Genomic DNA, 15,401 nt, shown 5'->3' on the forward strand with positions numbered 1-15,401 from the left:
GTCGTTTCTGAGACTAGTCTCCAAAATTTCATCTGCTAAAACTCACATCACAGTTCTGTTAACAAATGGCCTTTTAAAATATTTTTACATAAAACTATTAGTTTTTATTGGCATAATTTTCAGCGTATTTTAATAGCTATAAGATTATGTAAAATAAATAGAAAGAAAACTATTTTTCCTTGTTTAGCTCAGTCTTAGATCACCAGCAAACTGTATCTCAAACTTTGATTACAATTTTCTCAGTTGTGCAGTCTTACTGGGTTACTTAAGGAAATGGAACATAAATCTGAGTGTCTTAACCTGAAGACAAACATGATGAAGACAAACAATTGAGTTATAGTCTCTCTCTGCCTTCCTCCCTAACCACTCTTGTCCATCTGAATTTGCTGAATTAACATCACTCATTTGGGTTTTCCATTGCAGTGATCAGACTACCAACACTCTTTCTTTGGACTCTTCCTGCTCCTTTTATGAACCTCTGGCATTCCTGCTTGATGTAAAGAATAACGTCAATGTCATTTCAATTGACATGCGATCCATCCTAGAAGCAAATCATCTCCTTTCTTTATCCAGTGCTAGTTATTTCTCCTGTTCATTGTCAAATTATAAGGAGCTCAGAATTTTTTATGATTCTGGGGAGTCAGATCTTTTCAGCTAAAGCCTAAACCTTTGGAAACCATTGTGCTAGAGTGTTAGAATCTAGATCATCTCTTTCTTAGAGAACAAGCTTACATAAAAGAGGAGTAAGATGGGAAGACATTCAGAATTTCTGTTCTTTTTAAGTACCTGTGATTCAGTATGGTCTTAAAATTCTTAGAAGAAAGCCCAGCCATGACAGACATTTGTAAGCTACTGGTTCACCTGTGAGTGGCAAGTATCCCTGAATTTTAGAATAACAACTTTTCCCTCCTGTAGCATCCGACTTCCACAGTGCCCTAGGGCATCTGCAAGTTGTGAACAAAACCTGATTGAGGCCTAAAGCATCTGACAACATCTTTAATGTAATATGATTGAGTAGTAATTAGATTAACCTTCTCCTTGTAACTGTTAGTGTGAAGTTAAATTGTTCTGCAGACCAGAAGGATGATATCTCCTTTAATTGCAATTCAATATGCTAAAGCTTACTTTTGTAGTACAGTTAAGCAAACAGCCAAAAGGCAACTCAGGTAAAGAACTTAAATTTTTCTCAACAATTAAAATGTACCACTAATTATTCTTGCACAAACTCACATGAAGAACAGGCTCCTTAAGTAGTGTTAGACAATAAATGTAAGTGCCTTGATATTCAAAGACATTTATTTCCTCCCTTGAAACTAAGGACAGTATGTGAGATGAAGTGTGTTCTAGTTTTATTATTTTATATGACATTCATTACAGGCATTAGTAAACACCAGTTGTCAGGCTGAATGTACCCATGGTTTTACCCACTATGGCAATTCTTAGCTTTGTTATCATGCTTTACCAATCTGTAGACTGCTGTGAATAAGAAAAAAATCCCCAGAGATCTGGAAGTCTTGCCAGCAGATTAACAACAACAAATCCTTGCTGGTTACAAAGTGGTTAAAGGTCAGGTTAAAGGCTTGACAAACACATCACTTAGATGAGCCAATTACAAAAGAAGTCTAGCATGACAATTTCTAGCATTAGGAAAAGATGTATGTGGTTAGGGCTGCTTAAAGCTTCTCTTTCTTCTGATGCATTGCACTGTGGTGGAGAGTTAATGTACTGTTCTGCCTGTATACTACCACTGTCTGCAAAATATACTTTCAGCAGATGAAAGAACCCAGTAAGTTCCCCCAAAAAGTGTTTAAGTGTGAAATACGTACAAAAGATTTATCAAGATGAACACATGCAACCAGGTTCTATATGTCTTAGACTTTAACCTCTTGGCTCACACTCTGATAAATGACATAAGTCTATTTTTAGTAACTGAGTCATTGAATAAAAAAATAATTGTAAAAAATCTGCTTATTATAGATAGTACCAAAATGATTTATTGCTCATAAAATTTAAGCACAGTTAAACTGGGGGAAAAAAATGCATTGGCTTTAGACTCATAACAAAACGAACTTCTCCTGTTTTATGAGCCTCAGATTACCCAATAACCTTGACAGCTGAATCAGTGTTCCATGACAACAAGCAGGCCATTGATAAATAGCAACAAAACTATTAGACTTTGAATTTAAGAGATGAGTAATAGAGAAGCTAAATTATAGGTTTACCATTTGACAAACTGCAGCTTGACAAATCTGTGCTAACTTACATGAGTGTATGTGTGAATGTACATAAGCAGAAGAGAGCAATAGAAACTTTTAAAGGCAAAGGTGAAATTGACATGCCATGAATGTTAAAAAGGCATAAATATATTCTTTTCCTAGTAGTTAAATTCTCAGTGTCCTTTAGCAAATATTTAATAATATGTGTAAGTACTTAAAAAAGCTATGACTTGTAAAGTTGTTTTTCTGGTTTGATTTTCAGTTTTAATTTTAAGCACTGTAAGGTAGAAAAGAAGGGCTGGCACATGGTACATCTTTAAATTGGTTCTTGCAAACTATAAGAATCCAAGTAAAACTCAAAACCAGCAATCTAAAAGGTCTACAGCAAAAGCAAGAATATATTCTTCTGGAGCTGAGAAATCTCTTCCTGGCCTACGGAGAGCAATTTGCAATTTGTAGATAAAAAAAAACCAAACCTGTGTTTTGTCATTTACCTGTAATCAGAAGATAAGATGTCAGGAATAATTTTACTTTAAGTTGTATCTCATGTATTCACTTATTTCAAAATGGTGGGAACTACAGAGGAGATCTGGGTGAGTTGTTGCTCACATACAGAAAAAGATATAGCTAAGGAGAAGTTAATGCATCAATCTTTCATAGAAGAGAAACTTTCTACCATGAACAACGAGCTCCAACAGTGCATCCAACAGTGATGCAGTAGCTTTTGATTGACTGCTATAAACTGTGGTGGTTACAGTCAAGTGGTGTTATCATTTCCCAGAGCAGATCTGCAGGTGGCAGGTGGCAGCAGCACCCCTCGCACTGGTCTTGACCATGATCTGAAAACATCTGAGTTTGACTTTCTGCGGTTGTGGTGAAAAACTGATATGCTTCATAGCTGTTATGCTAGCCCACAGTAGTGGATTAAGACATTATGTCACTAGATAAAGACTGTACTTAGGGAGCAAGAATATAGAAATCAACTTACTGGTTTTACTGCATTTTCCCTTGACTGGAAGATACACAATAGTCAGACAAATTGCAGGATTAAAGCTGAAGAGCCAGATGAAGTTCTGTGACCTCTGTTGCACAGGGGGGCATACTAGATGATCTAATTGGATCTTCTGTTTTAAAAATCTATTAATTATGCTTGTGTAAGAAACAGCTGTAGCTTCGTCACAGGGGAATTAAACACTGTAAATTCATCTTGTCCTAAAAGGTCTCACTACTACCAATAGCTACTGGAGGTAAACTTGAAGCTTGACAAATAAATGAGAAAGATCAACAGCAAACCTAGGGAAAGTTTTGGTTGGCAAAAGCAATTGTGTGTGAAAGGTTTAAAACATTTGTAATTTATTCAGTTTTCCTGAAACAGCATGAGTGGTATGAACTGTCACTTCACAAATACAAATCAAGAATCTTTTGATTGTATTTTCTTAGAAATAAATTATGCATATTTGTCCACACTACATCCATCCCTGATTATCTGTTATATAGGCATCATTTCCAACAGGAGGCTTACACCATTGTGATTCTGACCTTTAATATGATATTCATGTTATCCTTTATTCATAAACAGAAACACAGAAATCATAATATATTCAACTACAGCAGGTGCTTAGCAGCCAGCATTTCTAATGCCCACAGCATTTTAGCTTTGAGAAGATCAAGAATATCCAGTATTTAAGATGCATATGGTAGAATTTTAACATTCCTCCTAAAATGCAGATGTTCATATTTCCATGTCCTTCATGTTTGCAATGATGGATAGCCAAAAAGGTGCTTAGCCAAAAATGGGTATTTTTTTTAACAAAAAGCTCAAGTTAGTCATATGCTTTCATCCAAAACAATCAGGACCTGAGCCAATTCAGTGCACATAAGATACCTTGGAAGGATTAATTTATGCTGTTGAGCTTGTAATATGTGTAACCAATAGGAGTTCTCTGCATACATGGATTTTTTGCAAATCTTGCAGCTAAGACAGTGAGCAAAATGCAAAATCCAGCACCTAAGGGTATCATGTAGATTTGTAATACACCCCAGGGGTGCCTAAGGTCGAGAAACCACTGAGTGGATTACACAGATTCATATATGTAGTTTTTTCATCTCTGACAGATATATGAGCACTGTTATTTGTACTACATAAATTTCTTAGTATACTGTGTGCGAGAGAACAATGAGATCATGCCAAGTCGCACAAAAAGGTTATTAAAAAAAAAAAATAGTTGAAAGTTCAATCCTCTTTAGTGAGGTGTCGAATGATGCAGCATCTAAATGCCATACAGATCAGCTGCATGGCAGCAAAGGCTTTGCTAAATATCTGTAGAAGAAAATCAATATGCAGATCAAAATATGGATCTTAAATTGGAACTTAAAGTATATAAACTCTGCTAAAAATCTTCCTCTCCAAAATACTGCAGTCTCTTCTCATGGCAGTCATCTGAAAGTTAGGCATCTAGACTGGGTAAGGCATTTCCCAGGGGATGGCTCACCCTGCTTATCACATAGATCTAGTTTTAAGTCAGATAAATAGTCTTCTGAAGGAGCCTTTTTCCAGGTCTATATAGAGATGTGAGAAGAGCTTAAACTGGGTGTTTATGGCTGGTGTTCATTAAATGAAATCAGCACTTGAGACTGAGATTGAAAGAAGGACCCATATTGCAAAATGTTCTGAAGGGACAGTGTTTCACACAGGGTTTCTGCTGTTGAGCTCAAGGTGCATGATTTGATATCCATACTGATGTAAAGGTAATGGAGCCAAAGGCTCAGGATGTTATAGTATAACTGGATTTCTGTTTCTCTGGATTATCCACCCAGGCCACAGTTTTGTTCATCCTTTCCTGGATGTATTTATTTTACTCCAGACCAGGGCTTAGATTAAGTTATGCTTATTTAGCATTAAGAATGCTAGGTTATGTGGTTTTTGGTTTTGTCTTCTTCCTCATTCTGCTTTCCTCAAACAGATTTTGGCAGCAGTGAAAAGCAAAGGCACTTGCCTTTGCTCTGCATTTCGAGTACATGAGCTAAAATTAAATATCCACTAACCACAACTTGCTGAATCTGCAAGTGAATCAAAATTTTGTCAGGTCCTAACTTTTAAACATAGAACTAAACTAGAGCAAGGTACTACTTTTTAAACAATTTACCCTTCACTTCTCTATCTTTTTTTCTCTATCTCTGGCTACTGATCATTGCAGTGCCTACAAATGCTCCATGGCTAAGAAGAGAAAAGCCGAAGAACTGATATCAGGCGTTCCCGTCAACAAAAGGAAGTCCCTGTTAATGAAACCCCGCCACTACAGCCCCAGCTTGGAATGCAAAGAAGAAAATGAAGACAGGACTGGTTTGCAGGAAGAGATCAGTGTCCCTGAAAACAGCTCAACTCCAGGTAGTCGTGCAGTATGTCTCTGCTTGAAGCTGAATTCCACAGGAAGGGAGATAAGGAATAGTATTTTCAAAGAGTATGTGGAAAGTATTTGGTTTCTAACAGAGTTGGAATGGTGCATTTCTGTCTAGCCTTAATCATCGTACTTCAGATTATTTTGCACAATAACTCCTCCTGGGATCTAGTAAACACTTTGTAGGTCACACAGAGACAACTACTGCAGCAGGTCAGATATGGAGCAACATCTGCTTCTCCACTAGCTCTGTGAAAGAACAAGGTTCAGCCCACCACTTGGAAAAACACATTTATGAAGAGCAGATTTTCACTGGAATACTTAGAGCTCTTAGGAAGAAAAAAACAAAACAAAACAAACAAAACTCAAAAAACCCTGCTTAGCAAAACGTTGACTTAACATTTAGGAAAGCAATTTCATGCGGGTGACTGCTGTGTGTGTTCTGTTTAACACGATTATTAGACTCAGCACTTTTATACTTATTCCTACTCTGCTAAGCCAAACATGTCCAATAGTTTATAGAAACTTCTACAACATGTATAATGGAAAATATGTAAGAGAATGGGGAGACAGAAAGTTATAACTACAGTATGTATTTATTGCTCTTTCTTTCTATGTTCAGATATATTCAAGATGAACAAAAAAATATCAAACTAAATTGGTTGTCACATATTGGTTTAAGATGTCCTGCACAAGTCATTAATCAGGCAAGTGAGAAGCTATCAGTGGAATATCTTCTGGTTTGTTTTAATGGCAGGTGTCACCAGTAGATAGCAAATATCAAGATAAAAGCAATGTGATCTGGCACTGGGAAATCAGTAATCACAGATTATATGAAAACAGAATGAATTTATATTCCTCTCAGTTGCTGGTTGCTATGGGAGTTTAAAGGTAATATATTTCCCCCTCAGCTTCTTCTTAGGAAGTATTTTGGAAAGATGTGCTGCTTAATAATTTCATTTAGGCTCCCTTTCCCACAAAAGCTTGGGCCAGATGACCTTTTGAGATCCCTGGGCTGTTCAATGATTCTGTGAGGAACTGAGATTAGGGATTTATATCTTTATCCACTCAAAATAAAATTTCCTTAAAACCAACCCAAAACAAACTTTATACATATGAACATTATAAAACACAGAGAAGAAGAAGTCTCTCTTTCAAATTAGAGAGTCAAATCCTGGTTTTACTGAAATAAGTGGGTGTATCATTTCTATACTGCTGAGATTTTATTTAGTTGTCACTTGTAAATTTTTCAGGGGTCTGAACAACATCAGTGTGAAAGCCTAGAAGGGAGCTCCTTCTTTAAACAGAACATTAATTAACAAGGTGATACCCAATGCCCCTTTTGGGTGACTAAATCTTTTATTTTTTTTTTTGGGGGGGGGGAGTGTTGGGGTGGTCGTCATATTTTTTTTATTTTTTTAGATATATAGATTTTAGCTAGTTTTTCTTTTATTGATTCAGCCTGCTTCCTGGCCATCCAGAGCCAGGAACTCAGTAATGTGTTCATTTTATCCCGTGTCTGTCCTCTGCACAGCTTAAAGAACTTTGTGAAGGAAAGGTACTATGATGAGTGTAAAGGCAGAACTTGTGCCATTTACCGATGAATATAAGTTATTTAACTAGTTCTGTTTTTAAAAAAGGGCAAATGTTGGGCCAGATTCATTGACATAAATGTTGGGGAACCTTGTTTGCACAAAGGCTTTCAGTCAAAATTAAAAAGACACATGAATTCAAAATGATTTATTTGATACCAGTGAGATTTCTCCAAACCTGCTTGTGTCAGTGATAATACAACTTATCCATTTTGCAGTAATTTTCCAGCTACAAAACAAATTTCATTTAAAGCATACAGCTGATCTGGGAAGGTGAGTTTATTTGTAATTTTTCAGTGTAATATTGCTCATTTTATTATGCACTCATGACTCTTGTCTGTTGATCAGTTAATGCTGATCCAGTACATTGATGCAACTGTAAACCAAGCTGAGTTTTGGTTATTTTTTAAGTAAATTTACAGCCTGTAGAAGTGAAAAGCAAAGCTGGGACAGCTGAACCATTAAGACTGGTTCAATAACAAATTTGTAAACACAGCATTTAAAAATCACTGATTATTAAAGGAGTAAAACTCTCTTATCGTGCATTTATATTGCATTTGCCTCACAAAGATAACTGAGAAGACCTGTTACTGTTGCCAACTTTTGTTTGGGTTGTTTCCTTTGGAAGGGTGGGAGATTTCTTTTACAATTAGAACTTCTTACTTTTTCAAATGACCCACTGATGGGATTCTGTTATTTTCCAAACGGCAGAAGAGAAAATAATAGAAACCCATCAGACTAAAGTTGGTTATAGAGCCAAATCATCTTTCTTACTTGCTGAGACATGAAAAGACAGCAGTTTTCTTTATTCAGAATACTGCAATGTGTGTGGTACTAGACCAGCTGCTAAAAAGTTACACCAAGGTTTACAGACATTATATTTAAACATAACTTTACGTACACAGTGCACAAGGCCACGTCTCCCTGCATGAGTCCAATTTTCTGAAGAAGAATAAGAATTAATCAATATTTTCTTTTAACATATAACAAACAGTTGAACCAAACAATTATGTAAACTGGAAATGACCCAAAATGCTAACAGTTTGGCAGCAGTAAAGTGAAATGCATTGTGGTGCACATGTGCATTTTTGTCCCCCTTTTCCCCTCCACAATAATCTGCACTTAATAGGAATATTTTAAACTATGTAGCTAAGCAACAGAGGTAATTGTTGCTTTCTAGAGCTTTTGTTAGGCACTCTAACACAGCCCAAATATGCATAATTAGGTATAATGTCTATAAATCATTATTGTACACATGTGGGTAGTTAAGTGGATTGAGAGAATAGTTCAATGAATTGGACATATTCACTGAAAATGCTTTTTATTTGTTTTCTGCAGTTCATAATACTTTAAAATTATCATAACCCTTTACACTTTCTCTTAATAGCTCACTGTGTTACTGAGAGAAACTTCATTTGCATTTTAGACTATGCTTAATTTATTATTTAAACCTGGAGTTCTTCAGATTCAGGAGAGGACAGGCACATCTTATGAAATAGTCTGTGCTTGTTTATTCATCCTCCTTTCTAGGAAGTAAAATGTTAAATTTTTCAGTTTATGTTGAATAGATCCCAACAAAAGAATGTACCCTATAATCAGCATTATTGAAGGGGCTAGTGTTGTGACTAAATTCTTCCCTTCATCCAAAAATGCTTTTAGTTACTATGGCAATATTTACTTGATCCTGGCAAACCAGTGTTGATTTTAGAGAGATAATTGCCAGAAAGGAAGATGATGGAGATGTATTTTTGAGTGTCCTTGTCAGAGGAAATGTTTATAAAAAATTAAATGAGATACAAAAGGCGTATTGTCTTCTTCACCGACAGCCTCTCTTATATGCAGCCTCTATTACCTGCTGGCTGCTGCTTTTCTTCTGAAGAAAGATGTTGATAAAGACAGGATGCACTTCAGTGGTGTCTTTAACAAGTCCTTTATGAGTCTGTACATAACAACCATTTCTGTTTGCCTGTGCATGACCTGATCTATCACTTAATGTGGCAACTGCAATGGTGACCAGGAGTTTGCCTTTTGTGAAGCACTGAGGTTTTTTTTCCATCAAGGTCTTTCATGGGATTTGGGGTGACTGGGAAAGTAATTAGGATATATTATGAGAAAATATTTGGGAATCTTAGATGAAAGAAAAGTGAAAATAGATCAGAGAAATTTTAAAATGGGGGTGCGTGTGTGCATGTATATATGCATACAGTATATAGATTGTGTATATTTATATCTATATATGGCACATCATACTTATATAAATGTGCATGAATGTGCATGATTTTAAAGGTAATGTATGTCTTCAACATCAGTGAAAAATAGCAGCGTATTTCTTTCTCATATAGCTTTGAAGTTATAATATAAAGTAGACATAATCTTAGAAGGGCTTTTCGTGATACTACAAGCAGTCATTTCAAACGCAGCCTTGGTGTGAATTCTGTCATTTCACATTACCTCTGAGTAAAGAAATGATGACTGGTAAGTAAGTATCTTCATATCACTTCAACAAGATACAAAAAGCAGTTATCCTTATCTATTTTTCTCTTGCCTTTTTCTCATGCAGAAGAAAGTGCTCCAAAATCATCTGAGGAAACCCCTCATTCGGGTGAGCAAGAAAATTCCAGTCAAAGAAAAGATAACTACTCCAGCTATCAAGAATCCATGGCCAAATCTTTGATGAAAGTGGGAAAATTAGCAAAAGATGCACCTAGTCAAAGAGTGGGAGAAAATCTAAATGATAGTGGCATTCAATCCTTAAAAACAGAAAGTGATGACACTGATGAATGTTACATGATTAACTCAACTGAAGGAAAGGAAAAGACTGTCATTTCTGACTCAAAATACTGTTCATCTGAGGAAAATGAAAGTAACTCTGAAATTATGGACAATGAGTGGGACAGCTCCTCGAATTTCTCAGAAGAAACTAGTGTAAAGCTCCATGTAACTCAGAAGTATATTGTAGAGTGTAATCAACCTAACATCCTGGAAGTCCCAGAAATTAAGAAGGAAGAGGTAGAATTTGGCCTTTGTGAAACACTTTGTAACTCAGAAACAGAGCTAAGAACATCCCAGGAGTCTCACCCAGATCCTTTCGAGAAGAGAATTCAGAATCCCTTCCCTGAAAGTGAAGAAGACGACAACGAGTGCCTGTCAGAAACCACAGACGTGTCGGTTGAGCTGGACAAAACAAAAGGGAACTTGAGTTTGCTAGAACAAGCAATTGCTCTGCAGGCAGAGCAAGGGCATGTGTTTCACAGCACGTACAAGGAACTGGATAGGTTTCTTCTGGAGCATCTAGCGGGGGAAAGGAGACAAACCAAAGTTATTGACATTGGTGGGAGACAGATATACAGCAACAAACGTAAGGAAGGATTTTTGGCTGTTCTTACTGGCTTAGAGCATTTATCCTGTGACTGAGAGAGGTTTCTGAGCTGGGGTTTATAACAACAGTAAAGAATCTGGAATTTAGCTGCTAATTTTGTTAATTATGTACCTTCATACTAGTGCCTTATATCTAACCTGGTTAAACGGTAGGTACTTGGCTTTCTGCCAAACCACTATGTGAAATGATCAGTAATGGGTACTAAAAGGGCTGTGTAGCTGGCACTGACACTCCTTCTCCTCCTTTTCCTCCTCCTCAGCCTTCTCCTCCATAGGGCACCTCCTAAATTTCAGCAGCCAAAAGAGAAGGCATTAAAAGATGATTAAGGAAAGGTTAGGGTGAAAAATTGGCCTCTTCCATACATACCACCTAATTCCTAAGCCATGTTTTTTACTGAGTTCAGCCTACGTCACGTATCAACACTGCATTTTTCTACAGCCAGCATTTCTGAGCCAGGAAAGCACAAGCCATGCTCTTCTGTCTCACTCACCATCAGCAGAATTACCAGTAAGTTACAAAATCTTCATTTTTTCTGATGGTTTGTGGCATCCTACCAAGATGTAGGAGCATTGCTCCATTTGTGGTACTTTATCAGGCTTCCAGAAATGGAGATTTAAAAGATTTAGGTTTGATATGTAAACCAGGCTGTCTTGCATGAAACTCCTCAATTGAGGATAATTACAGAACATCGGGAGATGTCACTTTATAAGCACACTCTCTGCTGTAGTGACTACATTCATCTGTCCTTTGACTTTTTGTTTTGGGCTTTCAAATATACTGAGGTCACCCCAGAATTGCTGCAATTTCTGCTTTTGATAAATGATTTTTGTTTCTAGTGTTACTTTAGAGTAGTCCCTGTGGCCATGGCATATATTATAGTAGTTTTGTTATCCAAAGCGTTTAGTGTATAACTGACTAGTTTTTCTAGGAGTTGCAACTGTAAAATATTACCTGTGGTATTTGGGAGGAATATGCATGCATCAAATTTTTCTGTCTCAAGCAGTATTTTCATTAGCATGTCTAAACTTGTGCATGCATGGTATTAATCTACCTCCTTGCTAAAGTACATGCACCTTTATTTGCTCATATGACTGTGATATATGCAGGAATTTTATAGATACCTCTTCTTATCCTGAGACCTGCTGTGCTCACCAGGTTCACATTGGTGTCAATGTGACTTTCTCACAGCACACATAGGAAGGAACAGCGGTGGTAAGCATGGCAGAACCTGGCCATGTTATTATTAAATGTAGTTTGCAAGCGAATTAAGAGGTAACAGTCTTGTAGGAACAAACTCAGCTTTGTTCATGTTGTATAAACAACACATGTTTTTAGTCAAAGTAGCATCAGGCACATAATTTTTCCACTTTACATAGTAAACTAGGCTTTATTTCTAAAATACCCACCACTGAACCCCTCAGCTCTTGCTTTTCTTTCTTAGGTGCTACATCAGCAGAACATGGCTTAAGTTGACATTTTTCCATTTTTTAATGATAAACCTTTCCAATCAGTGGTGGAAAATTTAAATCGTATTTCAGGGTCTCTCTTTAGTTCCTATCCACTATTGCAGCACTTCCATTTGCAGTGATTCTAAAAAGCATATACTCTCCTGTTGATGCCTAGACTACTTTCTTTCCTCCCTACTAATTTTTTTCTTTCTTTTTTTACCTAAAAACTTGCCAGGAAGTTTAACCCTCAGCTGTCTCTGGTGATCCTGTCTCTGAGCAAGTCCTACCTCACAGTCCAACAAAATGAGCTTGAAGGAGGCTGCTCTCTGTGCTGGCTACAGCTGTTTTCTCCCCTGGTGCAGAATGCTGTTGGCAGCCAATCACAGAGCTAAAACCATCCTCAGCAATTTATGCAGCCACTTCTTCCAGATTTCTCACAAGAGAATTTCTGGACCAGAATTCATTCCTATCTCGCCCAGACTCTTAATCCTGCATTGGATGTCAAATAAAGGCTTTCTGACCAGTGCTTCTTGCACAATTCTAGGTGTTTGAAATAAAAATTGGGAATGCACCGTGGCCATTACAGAGTGGTAGCTGAGGGGCTGGGCTGAGACCTCGCCTTTGAAAGGGTATCGGCTGCTCCATGTTTTCACTGTCATTGTGGGCTGCTCCACAAAGCAACATTGCCATGTGTACCGGAGGGAGCTGCTTGCCTTGCCTCTCAAATGTAAAGTGGCATGTATTCAGTTTCCTAACAAAGAACCTACAGCCTAGAGATCTGCGATATTTAAGGAATGGCTTCTGGTTGAAATGCTTTTTGTTTGTTTATTTGTTTCATACCTCAGCTTTTATTTGGTTGTCCCAGCTTCCCAGAGTCTGACATTAACAGAGTAAAAGATTGTTTCTGCTTTTTTTATTTATCCCTTTATAGATCTTGCTGTTGGCTGATGATGCAAGTTTTCTGGCTTATTGGATTGTGGCTTCTGTCCTGTTTGAGGCACTGAATGGAATAAATGACACTGCAATCCTACTGCTCTACAGTTTAGCACATAACTGGCATATTGGGAGGGGGGAGCCATTGTTCAAAAGACACTGTGAAAACCTAAAATGATGCTTAAATCACATATGTCTCTGTTAAAACTCTGTGTAGGAATTACATCTGAAGTACAAAATAGAGGGTATCACGCTGATAGGGTCGCTCAGCTGAGTGCAGACAGCGGCTAAAACCAAACAAAAACTTTATCTGATTTCTCTGCAGATTCACCCAGGCCCGAAAAGAGAGAAACCAAATGTCCCATCCCAGGATGTGATGGCACAGGGCACGTGACTGGGCTGTACCCTCACCACCGCAGTCTCTCAGGCTGTCCACATAAAGTTAGAGTGCCACTAGAAAGTGAGTATCATCACCCTGCAGTCCAGAATTAACAACTGGATCTGGCCTCATATTGTGGGTAGTATGTGCTCATGCTGGAGAAGAAACTCACTTTTTCTGGGTGATATTGTAGAGAAGACATCACCCCTTCTTTGCTGTCCAGGCCTTAGTTACAGTCCTACTTCTCACACTTGTGAAGCTGAAATACTCCTTAGCAGCAGAGCATTTCAAACAGCAGTAGGTTCCTCAGATGGCCTGGGAAGAAGAATACTAGAGTCTAACTATCTTCACTCTGCCAGCAGACCTGTTTACTGTAGTGTCATGGCTCTTCAAGATCTTGCTTGCCCGTGCTTTTGCTAAGGTTTGCCCACAGAAATCATGGGCTTGTTTTAGAGCTGCTGATTTTCATTGCCAATAAGTGATACGCCTGGGCATGCTTATTCAGAGATATTTCCAGTGTTCCCCTTACCATTGAGCTCAAAAAGGTTACTTCCATCAGTACATTCCAGCGTCTGTCCACAGCACGTCCCTCCTGTACGACTGTGTTGTGCTAACCCTTTTTTTGTCCAGTCTAGACTGTTTCCCTACTTATTTTTAACTGTGCTGATCTGATTACATTGGTTTGTGTGTGCGTGTAATCCTGTGATGTGATACAATGAAATGCTGCATAATAAGCCAAAACCTAATGCGAAACTATTTGTTTAAACAATCTAGTTAGTCAGATTTTTTTGTTTGTTTGTTTTGTGGTGACATGCATAACAGCAAATTAAAAGGATACTTGTGCTTTACCAATGTCCTTGCCCTAAGTGTAGCTCTGTCTGTTTTTAAATCTGATAGTAAACTGTATTTATGGGAACACTGGCTGAGTTAAACAGGCTTCTGCATTTGGAAGAACTTAACAGCATTAGCTTTCTAAAAAGTTAAAATTAACAGGTCTTTGTTAATTATTGTACTTCCAATCAGTGTTCTGCTGATTGAAAAACCCCAAAACATTGTAATTTTGTTTCTAGCAAAACAAACCAGTCAACTGAACAGTCAGCTTTTTTGAAGCACTGTGCACCCAAAGGGGTAACACAGTACTGAAGTCATGAAGGCAGACATACAAGAAATTATTCTGTTTAACACAGTTGTACATCTCAGTCTTAGTAAAGATGAGCCATACCAAAGGGCATAAGAAATGTACATGCAAGAAGTTGTAACCACAGCTGATAGCATAAGCCGCTGCTTGGGAGCATGACCAACTCGTATAAAGTAGTTTCAGCACAGCTCAGATGATCAGAAGGTATCAGGATATACTCATATCAGATCGTCTTTCTCATTTGTGAGGCATAAAAAGCCTCCTGTATCTGAAAGGTCATCGTCCTGAGCAAGAGGGTCTGCAGCTATATGTAGCATGACTGTGTGGCCCAGGGCTAATCTATCACACTCCTTTTCTAGTTGTCTGTGTTAGTTGTATATAAATCAGAAGGCAAAGAGCTTCATGATGCAACATCCTTGCTAACTTCCACCTTTATTCTTTTAAAGTCCCCAGAAACAATGATATGCATGTGGAATGCCACATTACAGTAATATAGGGTTAAACTGGTATGTGCTGGAGGCACCAGCTGTGCTGTGTTGTAGGTTCTTCGCTTCTCCTTTTCTTTCGTGATTAAATGGGGCAGAATTGAGAATCTGAGTCCAAAGAAAAGTTTATTTTTTTCAATATATGTATTTTTAATTGATGCATGTTATTATTATTTTTTTTCCCTTCCCTTATTCTTGTTTAGTTCTTGCCATGCACGAAAATGTTTTAAAGTGCCCCACCCCAGGATGCACTGGAAGAGGACATGTCAACAGCAATCGCAACACACACAGAAGGTAGATAGAAAAGTTCCTGTCCACTTAAAATATAACATGTTCTGGGGAGTAAACCAATGGGCACATCTTGGAATTAGATGTTGTGTAACTACACTACAGAATGCGTATGAAATGCAAGGGAAGCCTGTATTATTTATAA

The 15,401-nt window shown here is 37.7% G+C and overlaps 1 protein-coding gene across 10 annotated transcripts in view; it reads left to right on the forward strand.

Moving 5' to 3' along the window:
* The window catches only part of ST18 (ST18 C2H2C-type zinc finger transcription factor), a 169,438-nt gene that overhangs the window by 113,348 nt on the left and 40,689 nt on the right, over positions 1 to 15,401 (forward strand). For 9 of the 10 annotated variants that reach the window (XM_061448500.1, XM_061448498.1, XM_061448494.1 and 6 more), the window contains 4 exons: positions 5,414 to 5,607; positions 9,767 to 10,564; positions 13,292 to 13,426; positions 15,172 to 15,262. In XM_061448500.1, the coding sequence (XP_061304484.1) occupies positions 5,414 to 5,607; positions 9,767 to 10,564; positions 13,292 to 13,426; positions 15,172 to 15,262 (1,218 nt within the window). The remainder of the gene's footprint in view (positions 1 to 5,413; positions 5,608 to 9,766; positions 10,565 to 13,291; positions 13,427 to 15,171; positions 15,263 to 15,401) is intronic. The other variant, XM_061448495.1, reaches the window with a different exon arrangement.

Source organism: Pezoporus flaviventris, unplaced genomic scaffold, assembly GCF_033815535.1.
Source record: "Pezoporus flaviventris isolate CSIRO_AGI_PZ_B2104156 unplaced genomic scaffold, CSIRO_AGI_Pfla_v1 ptg000007l, whole genome shotgun sequence".
NCBI classification, from domain to species: Eukaryota; Metazoa; Chordata; class Aves; order Psittaciformes; family Psittacidae; genus Pezoporus; species Pezoporus flaviventris.